Source organism: Anolis carolinensis, chromosome 1 (genome assembly GCF_035594765.1).
Source record: "Anolis carolinensis isolate JA03-04 chromosome 1, rAnoCar3.1.pri, whole genome shotgun sequence".
Taxonomy (NCBI): domain Eukaryota; kingdom Metazoa; phylum Chordata; class Lepidosauria; order Squamata; family Dactyloidae; genus Anolis; species Anolis carolinensis.
The window spans coordinates 191,577,052-191,603,456 of NC_085841.1; the positions used below are offsets into that span (position 1 = coordinate 191,577,052).

Consider the following 26,405-nt stretch of genomic DNA (forward strand, 5'->3'; position numbering starts at 1 on the left):
AAAGTTACAGGGAAAATTGCCCATATTACTACTTTCATACTAACCAATTGGATCCATTATCTTCACTGCGTGTGTAGAAGCACTAGGTTTGCCAACTCCAACCTGGTTTTGGGCTCTGATTCTGAAAAAGTATTCTTTGTTTTCCACCACATCGGTCAATGTTGCAGATAATTCATGTGCTCCTGTGGTCATGGCTGGTTCCCACTTGATTGAAGCTCTGTCACGCAGTTCAACAACATAGCCTGTAATTGGAGAGCCTCCATCGTAATCTGGTGGTTCCCAAGTAAGAGTTGCACCTGATCTATTCACATCAACCACTTGTACATTGAGAGGAGGACCTGGAACCTCTGCAAAGTAGAGAGAAAGAGAGAGAGAGAGAATGATGTTGCTCTTTTTCAACAGAACCTAAACAATCTACTTTCCCCAAGGTATTTGAATTGACTCTTACCAAATCGGCTCTTTGCTTCAACAGGTTTGTCGGTTTCAACTGGTTCACCAGTGCCAACTCTGTTTTTCGCACTCACACGGAAGAGATACTCAACTCCTCCCTTTTGAAGGCCAGACACTGTGTATTCACAACTATCAGCACGATCAGTTGCTAATATCCAGGTCTTACGCTTGACGTCACGCCTTTCAACAACATACCCAGTGATTTTACTACCACCATCACTTTCTGGTTCTTCCCAGGCAAGGCTAACTTCACCATCAAAGGTTTCAGTGACTTCCAAGTTTCTAACTGGGCCAGGGACATCTGAAATTAAAAGGAAAAAAAGTTTACTTAAATGAGAATGTGCTTTTGATCTGATACAGCTAGTAGTCTCTCAATTAGTTACATGTTTTAACTCTTATTATTTCCTAGTTCTATTTTACTTTTGTACTAGGGTTTTCCCTTTCTATGTTAATATGGAGACATCTTGGTTACTACCTGTTGCCATCAAAAACATGAAATCAAACAAAGATTCATGAAAGACAAAATTACAGGAAGTGATGAGCTTACCAATAACTTGAACATTGATGTGTGCTTCAGCTTGGCCATGTTTATTTTTAAGTACAATTTTGTAACTTCCTTTGTGGGATGGCTTTGCTTCATAAATTCTGAATGTAGTACTTTCAGGAGTTGTGTCGACAGTCTGAGTGGGTAAGGCTTCATCTTCCTTAAACCACTCGGCTTCTGCACGCGGATAGGCATCGTATGGAACAACCATGGTCAATGGCTGCCCAACATCCACCACAAGATTCTGATCAGCCGCCTTTATTCTTGGAGGAGCTAGAGAAGACATCAATGAAAAAGGGAATTTTCAAAATGTGTTTCACAAACTGTACATTAAGTATATATTTTGACACAAAAAACCTCACAGTGAAATGTTCTTTTTGATACGTTGCAATGTTTCAGAAGAGTAAAATTACAATTGGGAACTGGGTTGTATCATGAACTCCTCACTGAATTATAGAGACCTATGTAGCCTTGTGGTTGCAACCATCATCTCGATAATCCATCTTCATTGGATAAACATGTTACTGATTTCCCAAAAGGCAGAGGTTACAGTGTAAAGTAGACTGTAAGTCTTCTAGGGCTGCAACATGTTACATAGCTTTCTTTCCTCCCTTCCCTCCTGCATTTATAGAACCTACTCCCTATCTGGCTTTGGGAGATTAGCAAACTTCTAAAACAGGTTTTTGGAAAGTTTAGGAGCAGGCAGTTGGAACTGCAGTGCTCAAATCACTACACCATATTAAACATATATAAATGTATATAGTTGGATGCTATAAAATGGTATGTGACACTATTAATGTATCATTAATAATGTATCACAATTTAGATACCCTTGTTTGAGACCATTTTTATTACCACTTTTAAGGCCTGGAATTTGCATACAGAAAAAGATAGGAAAACTTCCAAATATTCCTATAAATATCCTCTCCCTTTTATTATTATTTTAAAGTACATTTCAAAAGCTTACCAGCCAGTTCTAGCTTAGCTCGAGCTTCTTTGTCTTTGGCAATAAATCTATATTCTCCTTGGTCACGTGGCTTTATCTCACAGACTTGCAGCCTATGGACCTTTCCTTCACTCATCATTTGGTGTTTGTCTCCTTGCACTATAATCATGTTGTTTCTCAGCCATTTGACCTCCACTTTGTCTTTATTCAATTCTGCGTAGAAGATGACATCAGAGCCGGGAGCTTCATACATATCTTGTGGTGGCCTGATGATCTCCACAGGGATTTCTAGTAGAAATATAAATAAATAAATATTATGTGCTTGAGCTCTTTGATTTAAACAAGAACACTGGAAACTGGAAAGAGAAATAAATCCAAATGGTAAGCCTACCCTCAACGAAAAGCCTTGCTCTGGATCGCCTGTCATCCACTCCACAGGAGTATTCACATTCATCCTCTGGCCTGCAGTCTTTTATAATTAACCTGTGCAAATTTCCATCCTTTTCAAACTGGTACCTTTATAATAGATGGGGGTGGGGGAGGAGAAGATTACATATTAAATCTAGAAACAAACTTCAGTGTTTTACGTTTACTATATACTCAGTATAAAAAAATGCAACTTACTTTTTCCCCTCTTTTATTTCTCGTCCATTTCTGTACCATTTCACACTTGCTTTCTCTTTGGAAAGCTGGCAACTGAAGACAGCATCATCAAACTCAGTGACAGTCTGGTCCTGTAAGTGCTCAATGAAATCTGTAGGTGCCTCCGTAATGATAAGCTCCGCCACAGATTTGTCTTGGCCAGCAGTGACAGTGTATTCTCCTTCATCTACGAATCCACAATTTTTAATGATCAGTGAATGTTTGTATTTGTCTACTTTGTACAAAACCCGGCGGTCAAAGGTGACTTCTTCGCCATTCTTTGTCCATTGGAGAGTTACATTAAGACGGTTGACTTTGCACCAGAATGTGACAGTTTTCTTTTCCATGGTTTCAATGTCTTCAAGAGGCTCAACAATTCTAAGGTCTTCCTCTGTAAGGAGATAATTTAGCAAACAGGTTGATTTACATCTTAATCCAAATTTGGATGTGACTGAAAGACTGCATTTTTTTAGAAATGCAAAACACTTACCGAGTACAGTTAAAGAAGCAGAAGTCTTCACATGTTCGCCTCTTTGGTTTGCTAGTGCTGCAGTGTAGGTTGCTTGGTCATTCAAATTAGCATCTCTGAGCCTTAGTGTGTAAATAAGATCCTTATGGACTATGATATATTTTGCACTATCAAATATTGGTTCTTCATCTTTGTACCACTTAGCTTTGGCACCTTCTGTATTAACTTCACAGTTAAAGACAAGCTCTTGGCCCTCTTTAACTTCTTGGTCCTTCAGTGGAATAACAATCCTGAGTTTTTCTGTAATTGGAATATACATATCATTGGCAAATGTTTGTGTGCGCCTTAGCAGAAAAGAAAAACTATATGTTCACAGATGTACTGAGAAAAACCCACAAAACTTACCAATCACTCTCAAGCGAGCTTTAGCTTTGGCATCACCAACCATGGCAGCGTAGGTCCCCTCATCATCCAGGACGGATTCTTTAACAACCAAGGTTCTCTTTTTACCATCAGAAATGATGTCATATTTATCACCAGCTTCGAGAATGGTATCACCCTTAAGCCACTGAACCTCAAAGGCATCTTTGGATACTGAGCAGGAAAACTCTGCCTTTTCTCCTTCAAGTACCTCGGCATTCTGAGGTCTGGTTATAAATTCTGCGGCAAGTTCTGAAACAAAGATGTGCATATTAAAAAGTTATTTATAGGCTGTTAAATGCTCTAGCTAACAGGAAAAACCTAATATCTCCCAAATTAAATTACATGAGGACAGCTTGGAATAGAGTTTTTTTTCATTTTTTTTCTTTATTATTTTTATATACATCACCATAGGTAGCATTCCTGCCAACCTAGCAGTTCGAAAACATGCAAATGTGAGTAGATCAATAAGTACCGCTCCGGCGGGAAGGTAACGGCACTCCATGCAGTCATGCCGGCCACATGACCTCGGAGGTATCTATGGACAATGCTGGCTCTTCGGCTTAGAAATGGAGATGAGCACCAACCCCCAGAGTCAGACATGACTGGACTTAATGTCAGGGGAAAACCTTTACCTACCTAGGTAGCATACTTTTTTCCTTTTTCATTCCCTTCTCCCTCCCCACACCCTCTACTATCTATTCACTATCTACTCAATTATATGTACACCACATGGAAGCATCTCCTTATGAAAGATTCCAAAGTAAATTTCTTACCATGGACCTTGAGTTTCCCAGTTGTCTTTGTGCTTGGAAGTTTGCAGCTGTATGCACCTGCATCATCAAGACGAGCATTGTGGATGACCAAAATTCTCTTCCGGCCATCAGCAATCTGTTCATATCTACCCCCATCAGGCAACTCCTCATCTCCTTTGAACCAAGTTACTTCTGCATCAGGCTTTGAAACTTCACAAATCAATTTGACAGTATCTGTTTCATTGGCCTCAACATTAGGAAGGTTTTTGGTGAAGGTAGCTTCCTCCTCTATAAAACAAAAAAGCATAGCAGCATTTCAGTACAACTGTAATTAAGCTATTGCTACTTTATATAAAGTAAATGGAAAACTTGAGCTCATTTACCTATGACTGTGAGCATGCCCGAGGTTCTGGCCCCTTTTGCTTCACATGCATATTCTGCTTCATCATCAAGTAGACATTTGTTGATGACAAGTATCCTCTGGACACCTTTAGCTATGATGTCATATTTTTTGCCTTTTCGTATTTCAACACCATCTCTGAACCACAGTGCCTAATTATTCAAATAGATAGACAAAATAGCAAATTGGTTAAATGATTAATTACACTATGTAACAAATATTTGAAAAATGTTGTGTTCCTGGCTTGAAAGTGTTATTTCCTGTTTGACTGTGGAGTATTTATTTTGAAAGTAGTTGTTATACTCCAGAAACATTGTTTTTTTGGCTGGCACAAACTATGGTATGTTGAACTGATTGAGACTCTATGAGATATTCATTGAAAAATATAGCAAAAATGTCGCAGAATGTCCCACAAAAACAAAATTTTTGCAGTTTAAGAAACCTTTTCCATGTTTTTGTGATAGAACCAATTACAGAATGGTATTTCTAACCCGGGGACAAAAATCATGACACATAGTGTTATATTTGTATTATGTTGTTTATGTTTTGTTCTGTGTTGTTTGGGCCTCTGCCCCATGTAAGCCGCCCCGAGTCCCCACGGGGAGATGGTGGCAGGGTATAAATAAAGTTATTATTATTATTATTATTATTATTATTATTATTATTATTATTATTATATTGCCATATCACATGAAGATATAATTGAGATCTTGTATGACTTTGTTATTCACTACTATCAATTCAACTTTGACTTATGGTGACTCCATGAATGAGAGCTCCAAGTCACTCTGTTCTCAACAGCCTTGCTCAGGTCTTGCAGAGCTAGGGTGGTCACTTTCTTGATTGTGTTTCTCAACCTGTAAGTGGTTTTTCTCTTTTCCTATTGTCTTCTACCTTACCAAGCATTATTGTAATTTTAGTGAATTTTTTTTTATGCTATGGCAAGTACTACAATCTCAGTTTAGTATCTTTTTATGAACATTCTGCTGGCAGGGCAAGATGTTCTGCCATCATGGTTATATGGCATTGGGCTGCCCGAGATGGAGGGTGAAGTGGCCAAACTGGCAGTGGTGTGCATGAGCATATATATATATATATATATATATATATACACACACTTGTGGCCAATTATTGTATCTTTGGATTGGGATAGAGCTGTACTTTGGCATTGTCTGCCAACATCTAGCACACATAATTCCTGGATGTCTCCTTTCACAATGTCAGGAAACTGCTACCTTTTATGGTAGATTAGCATGGCCTAAATGCATTGAAGGCACCAGATAAGTTGGGCCAGTCTTGGTTAGTGCTTGAATGGGAAACTGCCAATGAACACCAGATCCTATAGGCTATAGTTGATAAGAAGGAAGTGGCAAAGCAGCCTCTGAGTCTTTCTTGTCCTATGAAATGTATAGGGTCACCACAAGTCAACAGGCGACATGAGGGCACATACACACACAAAATATCATTAGGATTTTATAGCAAAAAATGGAGGAATTGAATCTAAATGTACTTGCTGCAATAAATAGCATAAGTTAATAACACTTTAAGCTAAATATAAACCAACATTCTGCAAAGGGTGTAGCTAAATTCATGTGAACATGCAACCAATTATGAACATTTTACAGTATGTATACTCTGAATTTATTTTAATGTAAATTCAATCAATTTGTATTATGTAATTAAGGGCAACATGTATTTGAAAGCAAGCATTGTTATATCTATTTTTATCACACTTAGGGACTGCTCCTATCAAAGCATGTTTTGAGCAGGGTTCCTCCAATTGTTCAGCTGGTGGAGTATGCAACCTTTTACATAATTGCCAGTAGCACAAATCAGTTATTTGGGAGCAGGAAATGAAATGTGACAAGTCTCCCTCAGTGGGAGTATTATTGCCATTTTAATAAGATTATACACACATTGAGTTTTTGGGAATGTATGCTTTGAACAATTTGTATTGTGCATATGAAATGCTTCCAAATTCACTGAATCAAAAGAAGTACACCAGAAGAAATGATGTAGATATGATGGTTGAATAACCATTGCTATACAGTATATGATGTAGGGTTCTATAATATATAACCAAAGTGAAATACAATAACCATGAATATTAATATTATTATTTCTTTTTCGTATTTTATTTTAATTGGTAGTCATGCATTGTGTAAAATGTTTTTAAATTAGCTGCAAGAATGACAGAGAGAGAAAGCGGCCTTGGTGGGGTTTTGGTTTGACTTTGATCAGACCCAACTTTAAAATGATCTGCATAGTCGCTAGAACTTTACTCTTTAAAGAGAGTAGATCTGATTTTTGATCAAATCGCTGTGATTTTATACAAAATCTGATGAGAAGCTCAAATATTTGAAAAACGTTACAAACATAACCTACACATACCTTAACTGTTGGACGGGAAATTTCACATTCAAACCGAGCAACTTCCTTTTCTTTAACTTCAAGATCAGTAAGGGGCTTTGTAAACTCAACATGGGGTGCTACAAAGAAATGATAAACAAACATTTCAAGCTTGAATACTGCCCACAACTCCATTAAAATTATCAGTTATCATGAAAGCCTTTCCTATTTATTGACAAGCACCAATTAGCAAAACTAAATAAAAATAAATTGCAGTTTGTTTTGGGGGACGAAAGGAAAGAAACATTCCATGGAATAAGCCAGATTTAGGTTTACTACATAATATCAGACTGACTCACCCATATGGCATTAGTGCATTCCCTCCCTCACAGGGAATAATGCAATTATACATCTAGTTTTTCATAAGGAACTTATGATTATACTTACGTTCAACATTCAAGAAGCAAGAGGTCTTGAAATCTTTAGCATCACAAGTATATGTCTTAGCATCGTCAAGAGTGCAACCATAAATTATAAGTTTCCTGACTCTGCCGTCAGCAATGATGTCATATTTCTTTGTTTTGTGAAGTTCCTGGCCATTCTTGAACCATTTCACAGGGGCATTTTCTCTGGAAAGTTCACATTCAAGTACTGCAGTGGCTTCCTCTTCTACGGTCTGGTCCTCAAGTGGTTTTGTAAACTCTACAGGTGGTTCTGATAGGAGAGAGGAGTAAATCCCATAAATTGTAAGGACACTATCGGACTCCCCCCCTCCCATTAAAAGGCTTATGAGCTATCTATCAGTCTTACATTTGTTTAAGGAATTAAATATGAATGAAATACTGAATGACAGTGTTTTAAGCCTAAAAAATACTGCTTTTCACCTAGGCACTATATCTGGTACAGATCAATACCCTGCACTACAGAACATGTTGATATTTTAAAATGATTACCTTTAACAAAGAGATTTGCTTTTGTCTTGAAATCCTTTGCTGTTAATGTGACTTCTCCAGCATCAGTTAATTTCACATCCCTGAGAACAATGGTGTGAACTCTTCCTTCAGCACGGGGTACGATCTTTTAAAAAAAGTATTGAGAAGAACAGGTGTCATAATTAATCACACTTTTATTTATTTCGTGTCATAATACATAAGTTTAAAAGTGATGAAATAAAGGAATCACAACCAGCTAAATAGTTTTAGACCAAAAGCGGGCAGCAGCGACCGCATTGTCCGTAGCTTTAAACAAATCACACTGAAACTTTATCTTAACCTTACCGTATTTATATTAACATATGTATGCCTATATAAACTGCAGTTCATTCCTAAGTATAGATCCCTAAATTTTTGAGTACATACTGGAGTCTTCCTGATTTCTAATTGCTGTTCTATGTTCTCCACAAGCCCTGGAGAAGGTTCCCAAAGTTTAGTACAGAACCTGAGTACATAGGCCATGACAGATTGGCAGAGCAGGAAAGAAAACACTACTGGGGTAGGAAAGGTATTTTAATGGTGTAGACAGAAAAAGATTCCTACCTGGTTTGTTGGCATATTAACCCATTAGTGAGTGGATTTATTCTCCTATGGCATCCTGAGAATGAATCCCACTTTACAACCCATGGCCAAACTAATAGTTGATGGAATTAAAAATGTGTGTAGGCAATTCTATCTCAGTCAAAAAGCAGAACTATGTGTAATGGACTCTGTGTACCATAGCGTGCCACTTAAGCAGAGGCTGGATGGCCATCTGTCCGGGATGTTTTGAATGTGATTTCCTGCTTCTTGGTAGGGGGTTGGACTGAATGGCCCATGAGGTCTCTTCCAACTCTATGATTCTATGATTCAGGTTGAAAGATGTGTGCTGAAGTCTGATATATATATCTGAAGTCTGATATATATATAATCTTGAATTAGATTGTGGTAGAAGGATTCTGAATTCTATTCCCTGTCCTGTTTAATTTAATAGACACAGGTAAATTAGAAATAAAATATAAAATCTTGCACACTGATGATATAATAGGAGGCATAATTCTAATGCCTTGAACTGCCATTAACAATTAACGTAAGTACCTATCTGTCATGTATGATTATGCTGATTTTGTGTTGACCTCTGCTTTGATGTGGTGAATTTATTTTAGAGGATTTAATGCTGCTATTTACTTATAATCTATTGGAATTATGATTTTCATCATCTTGAATCTGTTCAACACTCTGGGAACTCTGGTGATTCATTTTAATATCACAAAAATGCTTGTCACAATAACAATAACATTCAACTAGCCATTTAATTAATCACACTTTGGCCTTTTAAATTTGATATGTCATAATAAATACATTTTGATTACTCTACAAATATTGTAGTAAATACCAAGTTTTTAGCAACTAGGCCTTCATTTAAATAAACAGACCTGCATTTTTTCCTTTGAAATTTTTCTCTGAATCAATCTTGTGAAAATTCAATACTGTAACTACCTAAACAGAGGATCAGACCAGCACAAATAATATTTTGAATGAAAACAGCTCTGTCCATGCTTTACTTGCAATCCATGCCTTAAGGTTAAAACACTTTTAATATTCAATGAACTGAATACCAGGCTGTTCACAACTCAGTGCTAACACCACACTTGATGAACGGTTATAAATAGCAAGTGAGAAATGCTCAGCGAGCACTTCTGTCCAGAAAGTTATCTGGAAGTCCTCTCAAATGCCTGAAATGGAATTTCAATCCCTTTAATCCCCTTATATGCAGAACTGGGTGTTAGCTCTGCATTCAATGGAGAGAAAGAATCAGGAAAATTTCGCCAGAAATACCAAATATTTCCTGTACTTGCATGAGCAGTCATACAAAAGCCCTACAACTTCATTTTGGAATCTTTACCTTCTATCAGCTACTGTTCTCATACATAAAACAAAACTTTTCAACATTTATGTGAGAATAGACTCAAACAATGCAACTCTACGCGGGTCTACTCAAAAATAGCCTCACAATGTTCACAAAGCTCCCTTCCAGCTATGAGTGTCAAAGACTGTATTTTCAGTCTAGTATTTCCATTATTAGACTACTTCTAGTCCTGTATGCTTACTGCTTTCAGCAGGAAAGAGGAAAATTAGAAAAGGAGGGAGAGGAAGGGAAAGAGGGAAGGAAATTGGGGCGGGGAGAAGAGCAGACATAAATAATAATAATAATAATAATAATAATAATAATAATAATAATAATAGACTTTATTTGTACCCCGTCCCATCTCCCCGAGTCCCTCGGGGTAAATATAATAAGATACATAAAAGAAAACAACAACAACAACAACAACAACAACATATCAAGACCGGGTGCAGAATACAGATGAGTAAAGAATGCCTTCCGTACCTTGTCACTGGGCTCCAATTTCTGTCCTTTCAAGAACCACTCCACTACAATTCCTTCATAGGAGAGCTCACATTCAAAGGTTGCCGTTTCTCCAGCCGTCACAGTTACATCCTTGAGTGGCCTCAGCAGGCCAATGACACGAGCTTGGCGAAAAGAAGAAATCATCTTCAGATTAGCTACTTTTACCTCTTATGCATTTCTATAGTGCCTTTCCCCAAGAGAGGGATTAAGCTTCTTCTTGAGGCTATTTAAATTCCCTAGTTAGACCACGGCCCTTGGACCCACAGACCTCAAGGGGAGGTCTGGTCACTGGAGATTCCCTATTTGCAGAGCTTGATCCCCTGAAACGAAAAGATCAGCAAGAAAGTTGCTCTGCATCTCTCCAGTTGCCAAGGCCTGCATGCCGCTTGCTAGATAAGGCATGTGCCTTCCAAAATAGCAAGGGCAACGATTGGATATTGAGACAAGTGGTTGACAACTGTCTACAGTATCCATGTCTATCAGGGCACTCGCACTTTCCACAAATGTCAGCAGGGTGCTCTTTCGCAAAACCTGGAAATGCCAAGAGCAGCAAATAGTTTCATTTGTAATAATCGACATTTCATAACCCCTGATTATGCAAAGTCATATGTCAGTTATCCTGGGTGTTTTCCCTCTCCCCATATTAGAGTGATTAGAATTAATGAACTAATTAAACCTCTTCCTCCAATCCAGTTATTGTATTCTGTGATATAACAGAAAAAAATGCAAATTGAATTAAAAATATCAGATTAAATTAAGCATAAATCTTTATCAATGGGGAAATGCTTTTATTGTATACCGCCATGAGTCTCTTTTATGGAGAGAAAAAGCATGGTATAAATAACCATAATAATAATAATAATAATAATAATAATAATAATAATAATAATAATAATAATAAACTCAGCTGCTATCAGGACCTCAAGATTGAACTTCAAAGACTCTGGCAGAAACCAGTGCAGGTGGTCCCGGTGGTGATCAGCACATTGGGTGTCGTTCCAAAAGATCTCACCCAGCATTTGGAAACAATAGACATTGACAAAATCATGATCTGCCAACTGCAAAAGGCCACCCTACTGGGATCTGCACGAATCATCCGAAAATACATCACACAGTCCTAGACACTTGGGAAGTGTTCGACTTGTGATTTTGTGATACGAAATCCAGCATGTCTATCTTGTTTGCTGTGTCATAATAAAATAATAATAATAATAATAATAATAATAATAATAATAATAATAATAACAACTACAGTGTTCCTTTACTTATCGTAGGTGTTACCTTCCAGGACCACCCGCAATAAGTGAGTGAAAATCCGCAAAGTAGGGACACTATATTTATTTTAATATTTATACCTTATTTTAGTAGTTAGGTGGCTTTTCTCTCCTTCGCAAGCTTGTTTTGCACTATAGTTGTTTTAGTTTGGTGAGGCGGGCAGCAATTTGGCAGAGAAAGCTGTAAACCTGCAACTCCCAGGATTCCCGGGAAGCCAGTGAAGCCTCCCCGGAAGAGGGGGTGGAGCGAGAGCGCATGTACGAAAGGCAGGCACCACCGCGGCCTAGTCCTCTGTGAGTTGCTTTGTGTTGTTTACTTGGTTAGTTTGATAGATAGATACCACTTTTGATGGGATAGCATTAAGGTCCAAGGCATTCTGAGAGTGCCTTGGACCACAACCCCTCCACCCCAGGGAAACAGCAAGGGCGCAAAAAATGAACTGCAAAATAGTGAGGGAACACTGTATTATAATATGCATGGGAGAAAAAAGAAATAACCTCTCCTCTCTCAAGCTTATCTGGTTGATTCGTCTCCTTATCCTCAAGCTATTCCCATTCCAGGTAAACTGCAGACGATGTGATATACTGTAACACTAAAATTCTTCATTTTTGGCATGTTTATTTGATGTAAATACATATGTATCACAGGCGAGTTTTAAAGATACTTACGTTTCACTCGAAGATGGGCACTTGATTTGGCATTGGCTGCTTGGAAGTCTATACCCCCAGCTTGGTTCAAGTGCACGTTGTACAGTGTAAGACAGTGCCTTTTGCCTTCTTCTTTAATTTCACAATCCTTCCAAAAGAAACCAAATAATGTATAACATCTAGAGCTAACACACTTTTTTCCAGCTTACAAAAACTTTAAAACTACAATATAGGTTATAGTGAAAAACATTCACTTTAGTTTCTGAATTACCTGTATGGATGTACTCTTCTGCATTAGAAAAGGAATCAATACCATTATGTTCCTTTGCTACGTATTGACATAGGTCAGTCTGATATCTTGATAGACAGTTCAGAACTGATTTGAGATGAAAATATTACACAGCCATTCAAGACATGACGCTGACATACAGAGGTTCTGCAACTATGGCCCCTTCTACACTGCCATATAAAATCCAGATTATCTGCTTTGAACTGGATTATATGGCAGTGTAGACTCATATAATCTAGTTCAAAACAAATAATGTGGATTATCTGCTTTGATAATCCGAATTATATGGTAGTGTAGAAGGGGCCTAGTTCCTTTCCAAATGATCTCTAGCACAAAATAGATCTTTTAATACATTAGCTAAATATTGGGTGACAGTTGTATTGCACTTTTATCACCCTGAACAGAAAACATCTAATCACTCTAATCTTCTGTTCTCTTTTTAAAATGTCTTTTAAAAAATATCCAAGTAGAAATGAGTTTACTGTAAATCAAAATCACACACTAGTAATCTCAGTCCAGAATTCCTTTATACGTGGCCAGGTAGATCCCTGTTTCTTTGATGCAAAACAACAGTTGTACACCTAAATTCACAAAGCAGCGAGTGCTATCTTGAATCAATTATGAGCAGTTTTTAAAAAACTGATGCATGTTTATATTTTTAGTACTGACCTCCAAATACTCTGTAATTTAACAGCAAAAATTAAAGCAACTACAGTAGAGTCTTGCTTATCCAACCTTCACTCATTCAATGTTCTGTATTATCCAACGCAGTTTGCCTCCTGCCTGGATCCACAGCTGTTGGTCTAGGCAGGCAAGAATCATAGATTTTTAAAAATCTTCACAGTACTGAACTTTCTACAGATTTAACTTCCGACAATGTTGTTACTGTAAGTTTATTTTATTTGTAGTCAATTTTTAGTAGCCAATTTTTTTGTAGTCAGTGTTTTCAATACATTGCAATGTTTTGGTGCTAAATTCGCAAATACAGTAATTACTACATAACATTATCGTGTATTGAACTGCTTTTTCTGTCGATTTGTTGTAAAACATGATGTTTTGGTGCTTAATTTGTAAAATCATAATGGAATTTGGTATTTAATAGGCTTTTCCTTAATAACTCCTTATTATCCAACATTTTTGCTTATCCAATGTTCTGCCGGTCTGTTTATGTTGGGTAAGTGAGACTCTACTGTAGATGGGCTTGACACACAGATCCAGAAGCTTGGATCAAAAGACACCCATTTGCACCCCCTTTTCTTTGTATGTTTCACCAACTGTTTGAAATCGAATGGGGTTCAGATGAGAAGAAAATCGGCAAAGCTTCCCCACACTTTATGGGGAGAAAAGTGCCAAACACAAGGTTCTTTGAATCCAAGCCAAAGTTTCTGGCAGGCATCATTTTGAACATTTTATTTAATAAACAAATCTCATTGATGTATGATTTACTGCTTACAGGTGTCTGAGTAAGGGGCTCCCCTTTCAGTTTCCAGTTAGCATGAACATCTTCCTCAGAGATTTCAGTCTCAAAACGGGCAGTCTCCGTCTCAAATATTTCCACACTATAGAGGGGACGCACAATCTTAATATCACGATCTGCAAAGAAAATAGCTATTATTACTAGACTGGCAAGAAACCCATTCAAACTGGCGAGTATTTTAAATTATTCACGTGCCTACTGTTGTACACTTGTCGCACCAGAGACATGAACACCCATGCCCCATAGTGGCAAAGCCGTGTCCTCCTCCCTTAGCTATTAGAAAATCCTTTTTGTGGACCCCAGAGAGATGAACGAGAGATACCACTACTTATTATTATCTTTATTATCTTTATATACAAAAATACAGCATGCGTACGTTTGGGCACGCAGAACTCGAAAAGTAGTTGGTCAATTAACTTGAAATTTGGACACAATGTTGCATACCAATACGTGTTTTCAGAGTAAAATGAGTTTGGGGGAGGGAGAACCACGGATGATGGGATATGCAGTACATTCAAACACTTCAGCTCCCACAGACCACTGCGACTTGCACCAATGGTAGATAAGGACCAAACCTGGCACACAGACCCCCCCCCCCCTTGAGCCACTTTACGTCCTGGTGAAGTTAGAGGAGGACAGAGCATGAATGATGGGATTTGCAATACCTTCACCCAAATTGGCTCCCACAGACCACTGCGACCCCCACGAACAATGGACATGGATCGGATTTGGCACACAGACACCCCATTACCCACTTCATGTCCTGGTGCCAATAGGAAGACGATGGACCATGAATGATGGGATTTTTAGTATCTTTACCCAATCCAGCTCCAACTTCCATAGACCACAGAGACCCACACAAATGACGGACCTGGACAAAACTAGGCACACAGACTCCCCATGACCAACAGAAAATACTGGAAAGGTTTGGGGGATATTGACCTTTATTTATGGGAGTTATCATTCACCTGGAACCACCACAAATATTTTTCCCTATCCTTTCTTACCAATTTAACCAGATTAGGCCATAGCAATGCATGGCTGGTTACAGCTAGCATATACATATATATTGCCTTCCAGTTGAAAGATCCTCCAGATGACTTAACATGCAAGAATACATCAGTACGATAAACTTGCCTTCAATGTTGAGCTTGGCGGAAGTCTGGTCAGTACCACAATCACAAGTATATTGACCAATGTCTTTCTTCAAGGCTTTTTTGAGGATGAGAATTCTCTTTTTGCCATCTGCTTTGATAATAACATTCTTAGACGGAGTTAGCTCTTGTCCGTCCTTGAACCATTTTACTGGAGCATTTGCTTTGCTAATTTCACATTGTAAAATGACTTCATCTTTTTCCACAGCAGTGTAATCTTGAAGCTTCCCAGTAAAATAAGGATCCCCCTCTGCAAGTTAAGGTGAATATGTGACATTCCAAGGGTTATAATATGCTCAAAAGATGTCGCAACTTACCCAAGTCAGTCTAATGGATTAGCCTTCCTCTTCCTATAAAGGGATAGATTTCTGAAAGAGTGAAACCTTTCTGAAAGCAAGGCTAACAACTTGTCATTCTCAAAAACAGTTGATGCTTTGCTTTTAGAAAATTTTCCAACTCTAGACTTGAAAGCAGCATGGCAGGCCATGAGCTATGTATTTTTTTCCTGCTCATTTAAGAGTTTTATATCCTGCGTTCGTGTTTATTTTCTTTTAAGGTGGTGGCTTACAACAATGGAAACAAACAGAGACAATACGACATCCAAAATTCATAAACGCCATACTGCAATTAGAACGAGACTAGAACAAGAATCAAATAGCAGCACAAAATAAAATACACCAGAGCTATACAGAAACATAAAAACCACTCTGATGGTTTAAAGGGAAAAAGGACAGTCTTAGTCTGATGCTTTAATTATTAGAGTAATTAAGGCAGGAAAGAAAATGATAGCCAATATTAACCTGTCATGCTTTCTACTTTTGCCATTTTAGGTATATTTTAGTATAAGGACAATCAGTTCTTTTATATTATTTTCAGTCTAAAAGTAGTCATAACCAGCTAAATACAGGAGATTAATTAATTCAATTTAAATTGTGTTATTAGAAGACGGTTGTGATCTAGTAATTAATGTGAAAGACATCTTTACAGCTTAACAGAAAACCCAACACATGTACTGGAAACTAATTAATGCAGGTCATTTTCAGGCTTATACATGTTTTATCTAAGACACAAAAAAGTTGAAGGGTGCAATTCTATGCATCCTTCCCTGGGAAGAAGCACTACTGAATTCAGTAAGGCTTATTTTCCTATTAGTAGGTCATTATGGCTATACAGTGAACTAGTCACATAAAATTTCATAACAATGTACAGATCAGAGACATCTACAGTAAAACGATAAGGCCAAAACCAAAACGAAGAAATAACAGAAGAGTCAGAGATAGAGTAGCAATGATATAACAAAGCACAACAACTAGCAATAGTCAGTCCTCAGAAGCTTTCTAAAAGAGGAAAGACCTTTTTTGTCCCTCAAAAAGATAGCGGAGAGGAGATTTTATGACCAACTCTTTATAAACATCTCCTGCAAGAAAGCCCTAGTCCTTCTCCAAAAGGTGGTATCTGGAGTAGGGTCTCCCGAGAGGATATCAAGATCTTCCTCAAAGGAGAGATGGAGGTTCTTATGGATAGATTTTGTACAAACAGTGTTGTGCCTGTACTTCTGAAAGAGACTTTATATAGTAAGATCCCTTATGTAAATCACTCAGGTCACACATACCAAGAACAATAAGTTTTGCTTCACATGATTTGCCCATAGCCTCCACTTTGATCTGAGAAGTATCATCAATATTGAGATCTTTAAACAGCAGTGTATGGAATTTGCCATCATCCTTCATTGACACAACTTTGGTGGTATGGAGCCGTTGGTCATTCTTGTACCATATGACAGGGATGTTGTCATGGGACAACTCAACAGTAAACTCTGCAGATTCACGCTCCTTTGCTGTTACATCCTTGAGAGGCGTTATAAATTCAAGACGAATGCCTAAACCATAAAAGTATCCCATTAAACTTAGATTGTCGTTAATAGAATGATACAAATTTGAAAAGTGAACACACTGTCAGAAGAGGAAAGTGGGACAAAACAAACCTTCAATGATCAGCTTGGCACTTGTGTGTTTATCTTCAGCCTCAAATATATATTTGACTTCATCCTCAAAAGCCACAGACTTAATGACCAGGGCATGTTTTGTGCCTTCTGGCCTGATTTCAAATTTCTCATCGCCTATGATCTCTTGGGTGCCTTTCAACCAACGGAAACTCTTTGGTTCCCTTGATACCTCACACTCAAATTTAGCTTCATCCTTCTCAAAGACCTTGACATCACTGAGTGGAGTTATAAAGATGAGAGGCAGCTCTGAAATCAAATCAGGGAATGAAAAGTGTCAGGAATTGATTTCTGTTAATGATACCAGCAATGGATTATAACAACAACAATAACTACTATTATTGTCATCATTATAATCCTAATTGCTGGTAGATACTAATAAATTTTGCAACATGGGGACACCTTCTGAAGCCTACCTTTCACTTTCAGGTTAGCAGCACTTTTAGCATTTGCAGCCTGGAAAGACACTTCTCCGGTCATATCCAATTTGCAGTTGTAAAGGACCAGAATGTGTTTCTTGCCATCTTCAATCATTTCACAATCCTGATTTTTTTTTTTACAGGGGGAGGAAAATAAAAATTTTGCTCTGATGATTCACTGATTATTTATAATATCATAAGAAAGTTTTATTTTGCTTTTTAAATTGGTATTATGGTTTTTTTGTTTTGTTAAAAGGGGGTGACGACTTACAGGTGAAGCTGTTAAAGTTTCTCCTTTTAGCTTCCAAATTGCATGAACATCAGGCTCTGAAATTTCAACCTCAAACCGAGCTGTTTCTCCAACAAATACTTCCTGTCCATATAGGGGACGCTCTATTTTTATCATTCGAGCTGTAAGTAAAGGTATATAAAGACATCTCAGACTTCCTGCCTTGATTAAGGGGTCTAAAAGGTTCTGAACAGATCCTTTTGAAGGCACTTACCCTCAATCTTAACTTCAGAATTGGTCTTGTCAGTCCCACAGCTACATTCATAGTTTCCCTTATCAGCATCTGACACCTTTTTAATTTTTAATATGCGGCGCTTGCCGTCAGTCTTTATGGAGATTCTCTTGGAAGCCACAAGTTCCTCACCATCTTTATACCACTTCACTGGCACATCTTTGCTAAGTTCACACTCCAGAATGATATCATCTTTCTCAATGGCGGTATAGTCTTGCAATTTCACAGTGAAATATGGGTCAGCCTCTATAAGATATCAGTTGGGTATGAAGTGGTGAAAATTTTTGAAGAGGTTAGTAATTTCAACACATACATAAAAAAAACACAAATTACAGTCAATACACAAAAAAGATTTGAATACATAAAGAGAAATACATACAAAGTTGAATAATTGCAACACATGACGACACGTTACCTAAAACCTTCAGTTGTGCCTCGGTGTGCAATGCCTTAACTTGAGCCTTGATCTCAGAGATGTCATCAAGGGTCACTTCTCGTATTTCTAATTTGTGTTTCTTCCCTTCTGCAGAAAAGTGAACTGTTCTGCTAGTGTGGAGTTTCTTATCGTTTTTGAACCAGGTCACTGGCATATCATCATGGGAAAGTTCAAATTCAAAGTGAGCTGTTTCTCCTTCCTTCACTGTTTGATCTTTGAGAGGTGAGATGAATTTCAGCCTGACTCCTGGAAATCGGGAAATGACAATTAATGTCACATAGTCATGGCTATTGAAATTTACAAATGATTATTCATTCTTATAACTTTTGCACTATCCTTCCCATAGTCATGAACTTGCCTTCTACAAACAGTTTTGCTGTGGTTTTCTTTCCTTCAACTTCAGCGGTGTACTCTCCTTCATCATCAAACTGAGAATCGTTGATGACAAGAATATGTTTCTTTCCATCTGCAATGATGTCAAACTTTTCACCAACTTTGATTATGTCACTGCCTTTAGACCACATGACGTTGGCTTCCCTGGTGAGCACACACTCAAATCTGGCCTGCCGCTTCTCTGGTACAGTCACATCTTTCAAAGGCACAGCAAAGTCAAGCTCGATTTCTGCAAATAAAAGTGATAAAATTTTCTTTAGGTACACGATGGGAATAATATAAGATCCTCTTATTTTTGTGTCACTTGTAGTGGCGGGTGCAAAGAGGGGACCACTATTTGCCCTTCCGGAAGGAAGGAGAGAAGACTAGGAACTGTGGAACTCCCTCCCTAGTGACATCCGGCAGGCTCCATCCCTTTTGAGTTTTAGAAAGAAAGTGAAGACCTGGCTATGCGAGCAAGCGTTCAAATAATAAGTTTTGTTGGCTTCGACTTGGTCTGGACTAAGGTTTATGTACAAGGTTTTGTGGATGAATGGCTCAGGTATTTTGTATTGTTTTAAATCTGTATTTAATTGCTTGTGTTTTATTCTTTTGAATTGTTGTGTATTGGCATTGAATTCTGCCAGTTTTGTAAGCCACCTTGAGTCGCTTCGGGTGAGAAGGGCGGGATAGAAATGATGGAAATAAATAAATAAATAAATAATAGGAGCAACATATTACCAGACATAATGCAGAATGGGAGAAAAGGGACAGAAGAAGAGATATAAAACCTGGCTCTGCCCCTCTGTCATCTTTGGACATTGTATTGTAAGATATTTTAAATGCCTTTCTTAAATCTATTTAACATTTTATGTTATTCAGTTTAGCTTGGAATTTAATTGAATTTAATTAGTATTTGGATCTGCATGCTCAGACTTCCTTGTCGAGTTGGGGCAATCTAGATTTAGTGGCTTGTTTCTGATGTATGGGATTGCTCACCCTTGATGTACTGAAGAAGATGTAAATGTACACCTACTTGATCACACACTACACTAGGCAACCCTGATTACATAGTTAACAAAGCTAGTCCTAGTTTATCCATACACTTGTATGCTTGTGCTTTTCTTTTGATTCAGCGGGGAAAAATGAGCGCAGTACATTACCTTTTACTGTCAGGATAGCTGCAGTAACTGCATTCAGTGCCTGATAGAGAACTTCTCCAGCTTGGTCTAATTTGACTTTGTGCAATGTTAAGAAACGTTTTCCACCTTCGGCTTTAATATCACAAGTCTGAAATAAATAAAATATTTCATGATTCAAAAAGTGGAATTGCTCTGACAAAATATTGCATTTAAAAAACTGATGACATAATTTCATTGCTTCAGAGTATAGCCATACTCTTTGCCCTGGATAAAAATATTTCTCCCTTCCCTCTGAGCTAAACATAGCTTCCTAAAGATCCTAGCATATGTTAGCACAAAAAATCTGGGATTGCATTAAAAGGTTATGTATCAGAAAACATTAAGGCCCCTTCTACACTGCCAGATCTCTGCTTTGAACTAGATCATCTGGCAGTGTAGACTCATAGAATCCAGTTCTAAGCAGATAATGTGGATTATCTGATTTGATAATCTGGATTATATAGCAGTGTGGAAGGGGCCTATGAGAACCCTATTCAATTTGTGACATCACCATAAACTAACTGGTGATCTGAAGACATGCATACACCCGCCATCAATTATTTTATGTTTTGTAAAGATCCCCCATTTTTAAATTTGGAAGTTTCATAAAAAAACAGTGATCGCAACCCTGTTTCAGGCACAATGCTGGAGTAAATAAGACAGCAGCAATGATGGCAGCAGAAGAAAGAAAAAGGCTGCAAGTATAGCAACCACGGAGGTAATAAGGTTGATTGGATCTCACAAGTTTTGTCTGCTCGCCCTTTTTATCACTATGCATCCCTGGAAAAGGTGAAACATTTAGTGTTCTAGCTGATGTGTATTACTAAAAACAAATAATAATAATAATAATAATAATAATAATAATAATAATAATTAAACCTCAACAGTTGTATATTCTATAAAGGACTCAAAAACAGTCTGAATCGGTATTATCTAGTATCACTCCAATTGCTGCACAATATGTTTCAAGCCATAAATGCTGAAGTACAGATTCTTACAGGTGAAGGTCTGAGAACTTCTCCTTTCAGTTTCCATTCCCCAGCAATATCCTCTTCAGAAATCTCAGCATCAAAGCTGGCTGTTTCTTTCTCATAAACAGTAACATCTTCAAGAGGTTTAAGCAGTTCAACTTCACGATCTGGCAATGAAACATTAATGAATTAATAATAAGTATGTAATCTGTGAAATATTTTCACTGTCTCTATTGTACGAAGTTTGCAAGCCTATTGTACAAATGCAATAACGTTCTTACCACCAAGTGTCAGTTTTGCTGGATATCGACGACCTTCAACTTCCACTGCATACTCCCCAATATCTTCTGGTAAGGCATTCTTAATTTTGAGGAAGAGATGAGGTCCATCTTTTATAATTTCTGTTTTGTCGGTTGGTTCAAGAGGAATCTCTTCGTCCCCTCTGTACCATTTAATATTTGGGGTATCCTTCACAACATCACAAGAGAAGATGGCAGTACCCTTTGGTTTCACATGCTGGTCTCTGATCGGTTTCACTAGCCAGTCTTTTATCATTTCTGTAGGATAAAACACAATAAAGATAAATGAAAAATGCTCTGCTTTTTACATTTTCTTAGCATTTCAGAAGACTATGTTATTTTCATGATTTCTTCTCACATTTTCTCCCCTTGCCATCCTCCCTCTCCTGGTTTACAACACAATCCTGGGCATGTCTACTCAGAAATAAAACTCATAGAGTTGAGCTCAACTTAATCCTATGTGGCTATACACTGACTTGAAATATTTTACATCTCTAATTAGAAGAAAGAGCCATTGACTTCAATAGCACCTATTCCTAAATAAATGCATATAGGAATCCAGCCTTAGAGGGCCCTATGCACACTTTTACATTCAGGCACTTATGCATGCACAATAAATATCTTATTTTAATGTATCTGGCTGCTTGAGTTTCTCATCTATATCTTCTTTCATTGTTATACAACTCTGCGCATACAAGGACAACTGCTCTTTCTCATTTAGGAAGATAGGGATTTAGGCTGGATCTTTGTTATTTGTTTTCTAGTTGGTAATCAGCTAAATTAATAAATCTACTTGGTAATCAATAAAATCAACATAATATTTTTATGAAAAAAAAACAAAAAAAAACATTTACTACTATGTATAAAGCAAAACTAGGAAACTTTCACATATGGACCTCTTGGCTATAATGATATGAAAAATTAGTCAAGGATTTATGGATTAGAGCTGTAATTCATTTTCCATTTGTCGTTAAACTTGGAAATCAGTACAAATCAGTATACCTTTTCCAATGGTAAATCAAATAAATTAGCCAAGATGCATCACTTCTGAAACTCAAGCCACATCCAGAGTGCCATATAATGCAGTTTAACTGAACCGAACCGAACCGCATTACAGCAATCTACACTGACCATATATAGCAGTTTCAGACTTCAATATATGGCAATGCAGATGGGGCTTCAGTTCAATTATTTCTGGGTTGCAAGATTAGGATGATTGCAGGCTTTAAAGTCTGGTATTAAAACCGGAAGCCTAAGGATGACTCTTGGTAATGTCATGGATCTAGGTTTTGTTATGTTATTAAATATGATACAGTACATCTTGTTTAAGCACACCTTTCTTCATAACATACCCCAATTTTGTGTACACCAAGGATACACAATTTAGAGAGGAATGTAACTCACCAATAACTTTAACGCTTGATTTACAGCTGATGTTAACACCATCAACGGTCACAGAGTACTCTCCACCATCAGTATCATCAGCATCCATGACAGTGATGGCATGCTGCAAACCAATAATGCCCAAGGTAAGCTTCCCAGATTTAGTCTTGATAATTTTCCCATCTTTTCTCCAGACCACATCTCTCTCCTTGTTCAGTTCACAGCTTAGATAAAAGGGTTGTCCTTTTATAACCGTAAGTTCCTCCTCTAGAGTCTTCACAAAACGTACTGGTAGTTCTGGGGAAGAGAATAAAAGCAGATACATGATTTACGTGTTATATTTTTCACATGTGTGGTGATTTAATGGAATGATCACCTAACACCAGCTTGGTGATAATTCTATCCTTTTCAGTGTATAAAACAATGTTATTATAGGCCAAGAAACAATGTACAGGCAGTCCCCAATGTATATGCTATCTATCTATCTATCTATCTATCTATCTATCTATCTATCTATCTATCTATCTATCTATCATCTATCTATCTATCTATCTATCATCTATCTATCTATCTATCTATCTATCTATCTATCTATCTATCTATCTACATGCTTTGGACTGCATGGAGAAGGATTGACATCCCTGTGGTGTTTGTCTTGTTTCTGTCCCTCTGATCAGGAGATTTCACCCCACTTTCTCTCCCTTTGATAATTGGATTTTGAAAAATTTGGCTTGTTGTGGAAACAAGGATTGGTGAGAAAGTTTTAGTTGAGACATCTTTTCCCCATGATAACTCTTTCAGGAGTGAATTTCTCTTACTGGGGTAGATTTCTCTCACTTCCTATTGTCTCATCCCATTCTTAACTATGAGTTGTTTGTAAGTTGGGTGTTTGTAACTTGGGGACTGCCTGTATAGTGTAGGTCAGTGTTTCTCAAGCCTTCATCTCCCAGAAATCCCAACAGCTGGCAAACTGGTTGGGATTTCTGGGAGTTGTAGGCCCAAAACATCTGGGGACCTCAGATTGAGAACCACCCAAGTATTATGAGGAGGACTCTTCATGTAATACTATTTCCGCATATACTGGAACCTTTTTTAAAAATCTGAAAAGAAGGATATTTTGGCCTTCTGGCCAAAGCATGCCACAGAAGTGTTCTGGAGGACCAAGAAGTGACTAGAGAAGTGTTCAGTTTAGACATCCAGTATGAGTCTATAGTCAACTGGAGGACCAAGAAGTGACTAGAGAAGTGTTCAGTTTAGACATCCAGTATGAGTCTATAGTCAACTGGAGGACCAAGAAGTGACTAGAGAAGTGTTCAGTTTAGACATCCAGTATGAGTCTATAGTCAATTGGAGGACCAAGAAGTGACTAGAGAAGTGTTCAGTTTAGACATCCAGTATGAGTCTATAGTCAACTGGAGGACCAAGAAGTGACTAGAGAAGTGTTCAGTTTAGACATCCAGTATGAGTCTATAGTCAACTGGAGGACCAAGAAGTGACTAGAGAAGTGTTCAGTTTAGACATCCAGTATGAGTCTATAGCCAACTGGAGGACCAAGAAGTGACTAGAGAAGTGTTCAGTTTAGACATCCAGTATGAGTCTATAGTCAACTGGTGGACTGCCTGGCAGGAGTTGACCTAGAATCACACTGGAGGCCAAGAGAGAACATTTCTTTAGGCATCACTAGGTCTTCCAGTGTGATTCAATTGTATTCAAAGACCTTTGCATATAACGGAAACCATATTCAATAAGCTTATGTAATAAGGGGGCTGACTGTATACATCAAAGCACCTTTATCCGAATAAATGCTGAGCAGTGGTATCCATGTACAGGTTCAATCATAAAAGTCCCCATGCTCCACTTTTATAAGGGTGAGTGGTTAATACAAAAACTCCTATATATTCATCCTTCCCCAGTTTTTTCCACTTTCAGCTGTAAATCATTTAGTGCAATGACTGTTCTCTTGTGGTTTATAAAGTGTCATGTCATGTATGACACCACCTAGGCAAATAAATAAACAATATTATAGAAACTAAGGAATGCAGATATTTCCTAATGCAAGGAGCTTTTGGGCATAAACATAATGTCCCAGGCATAGAGATTAATCAAAAGCTATTTGGAAATGGCATGGAATACCTTCAACAACAAGCTTCGCTGTAGAGGTCTTTTCTTTGTTTCCCAGTTTCAGCACGCAAGTATACTCCCCAGCATCTGAAAGCTGGACATCAATAATATGGAGCTTCCTGTCTTTCCCATCAGACAGAAACTTGTGCTTAGGGCTCTCACGGATATTGCTGCCATCTTTCATCCATGTAGTAATGGCAGTAGAGGGAGAAATGAGACACTCAAAGATGGCAGAAGAGCCTATGGATTCAGCTTCGGTCAACACTATGTCTTTGATTTCCTTCACAAATTTGAGTGGCACAGCTTTAAGTTGGTATTGGAAAGGTGCTTCATCAGGAGGCTTGTCCCCGCCACTTCCCGGTCGTAACTTTCTTCTCTCCGCATCTGCTGGTGAAGGTGTCTTTTTGGCTACAAATCAGATATGGAAATATATAAAACTGATTCTGTATGGATTCTATTTTCACTAACACAGTTAAAAGCAGTTTGATAGAAAGCAGTTTCCAATTTGACAGATTAACTGGTGAATGAAGTTAGAAGTGCAGATGAGACAGAAAAGACAAGCAAGTCCTTCTGTTCACTAGATCAATTTTCAGGGAATCTATTTATCCTCTTTCCCTCTTCTTTCACACACACTTAGATCCCTTCAATGCTGCTATATAAAATCCTGATTATCTGATTTGAACTGGATTATATGGCAGGATAGACAGATATAATCCAGTTCAAAGCAGATAATGTGAATTATCTGCTTTGATAATCTGGATTATACGGCAGTGTAGAAGGGGCCTTAGATGTACATATCTTAGAAAGTGCTATGAGATATGGAGTCCTGGGAAGGGTGCTATGGATCTACTCTCCCAATGGGCTAGGGAAAACTTTCTCTCCCTTTGGAAAGGAGCTGTAAACTACCAGTCAGGCCCCTTCTACAATGCCATATAAAATCCAGATTATTTGCTTTGAACTGGATTATATGGCAGAGTAGACTCATACTTCAGTTAGCTTTTGCAAAATTACTGTGAAAATTTATTTAGATTTTATATCACTGTATAATTCTTGTTTGATTCTGTCTGACTATATTGGTTGAATTTATCAATGTTATGTTTAATTCACTGATATTAGGTTTAATTTTATGTTAGGTTTTTATGCTGTTTTTATATGTGGGGTACTGTTGGGATTTTATACCAATAAAATCTATTTTATTGGTACTATTCCCATCCCAATTTGCACTTCCAAGAATTTGCAGCACTTTATCAGTCACCTTGTGTTTACAATATTTATATGGTGCACCTTACCCAGTCTACTTTTACAATCTCTCCGTTTTAATCCATGTTTTTATTAGTTCTTGTTTTTATTGGCTAATGTTTAATTTTTTTTTAATTGTGCATGTTTTTGTCTATTGCTGTGTTTTATACTGCTACTGTTTTTATTCGGGCTTGGCCCCATGTAAGCCGTCCTGAGTCCCCTTTGGGGAGATAGAGGCGGGGTATAAAAATAAAGTTGTT

At 37.7% G+C, this 26,405-nt stretch overlaps 1 protein-coding gene across 1 annotated transcript in view; it reads right to left on the reverse strand.

Moving 5' to 3' along the window:
- Positions 1-26,405, reverse strand: part of ttn (titin) — a 331,374-nt gene that overhangs the window by 104,185 nt on the left and 200,784 nt on the right. The window contains exons 148-176 of the mRNA XM_062969136.1: positions 24,919-25,314; positions 22,807-23,082; positions 21,385-21,660; positions 21,131-21,270; positions 20,115-20,241; positions 18,938-19,201; positions 18,559-18,825; positions 18,126-18,389; positions 17,894-18,033; positions 17,620-17,746; positions 17,186-17,452; positions 16,814-17,080; positions 15,185-15,451; positions 14,024-14,163; positions 12,303-12,429; positions 10,339-10,481; positions 7,929-8,052; positions 7,423-7,689; positions 7,018-7,115; positions 4,610-4,778; positions 4,248-4,514; positions 3,457-3,723; positions 3,073-3,351; positions 2,565-2,973; positions 2,332-2,456; positions 1,962-2,228; positions 998-1,267; positions 449-751; positions 45-347 (exon numbers count right to left, since the gene is read on the reverse strand). Coding sequence (XP_062825206.1) covers positions 45-347; positions 449-751; positions 998-1,267; positions 1,962-2,228; positions 2,332-2,456; positions 2,565-2,973; positions 3,073-3,351; positions 3,457-3,723; positions 4,248-4,514; positions 4,610-4,778; positions 7,018-7,115; positions 7,423-7,689; positions 7,929-8,052; positions 10,339-10,481; positions 12,303-12,429; positions 14,024-14,163; positions 15,185-15,451; positions 16,814-17,080; positions 17,186-17,452; positions 17,620-17,746; positions 17,894-18,033; positions 18,126-18,389; positions 18,559-18,825; positions 18,938-19,201; positions 20,115-20,241; positions 21,131-21,270; positions 21,385-21,660; positions 22,807-23,082; positions 24,919-25,314 — 6,636 coding nt within the window. The remainder of the gene's footprint in view (positions 1-44; positions 348-448; positions 752-997; positions 1,268-1,961; positions 2,229-2,331; positions 2,457-2,564; positions 2,974-3,072; positions 3,352-3,456; positions 3,724-4,247; positions 4,515-4,609; positions 4,779-7,017; positions 7,116-7,422; positions 7,690-7,928; positions 8,053-10,338; positions 10,482-12,302; positions 12,430-14,023; positions 14,164-15,184; positions 15,452-16,813; positions 17,081-17,185; positions 17,453-17,619; positions 17,747-17,893; positions 18,034-18,125; positions 18,390-18,558; positions 18,826-18,937; positions 19,202-20,114; positions 20,242-21,130; positions 21,271-21,384; positions 21,661-22,806; positions 23,083-24,918; positions 25,315-26,405) is intronic.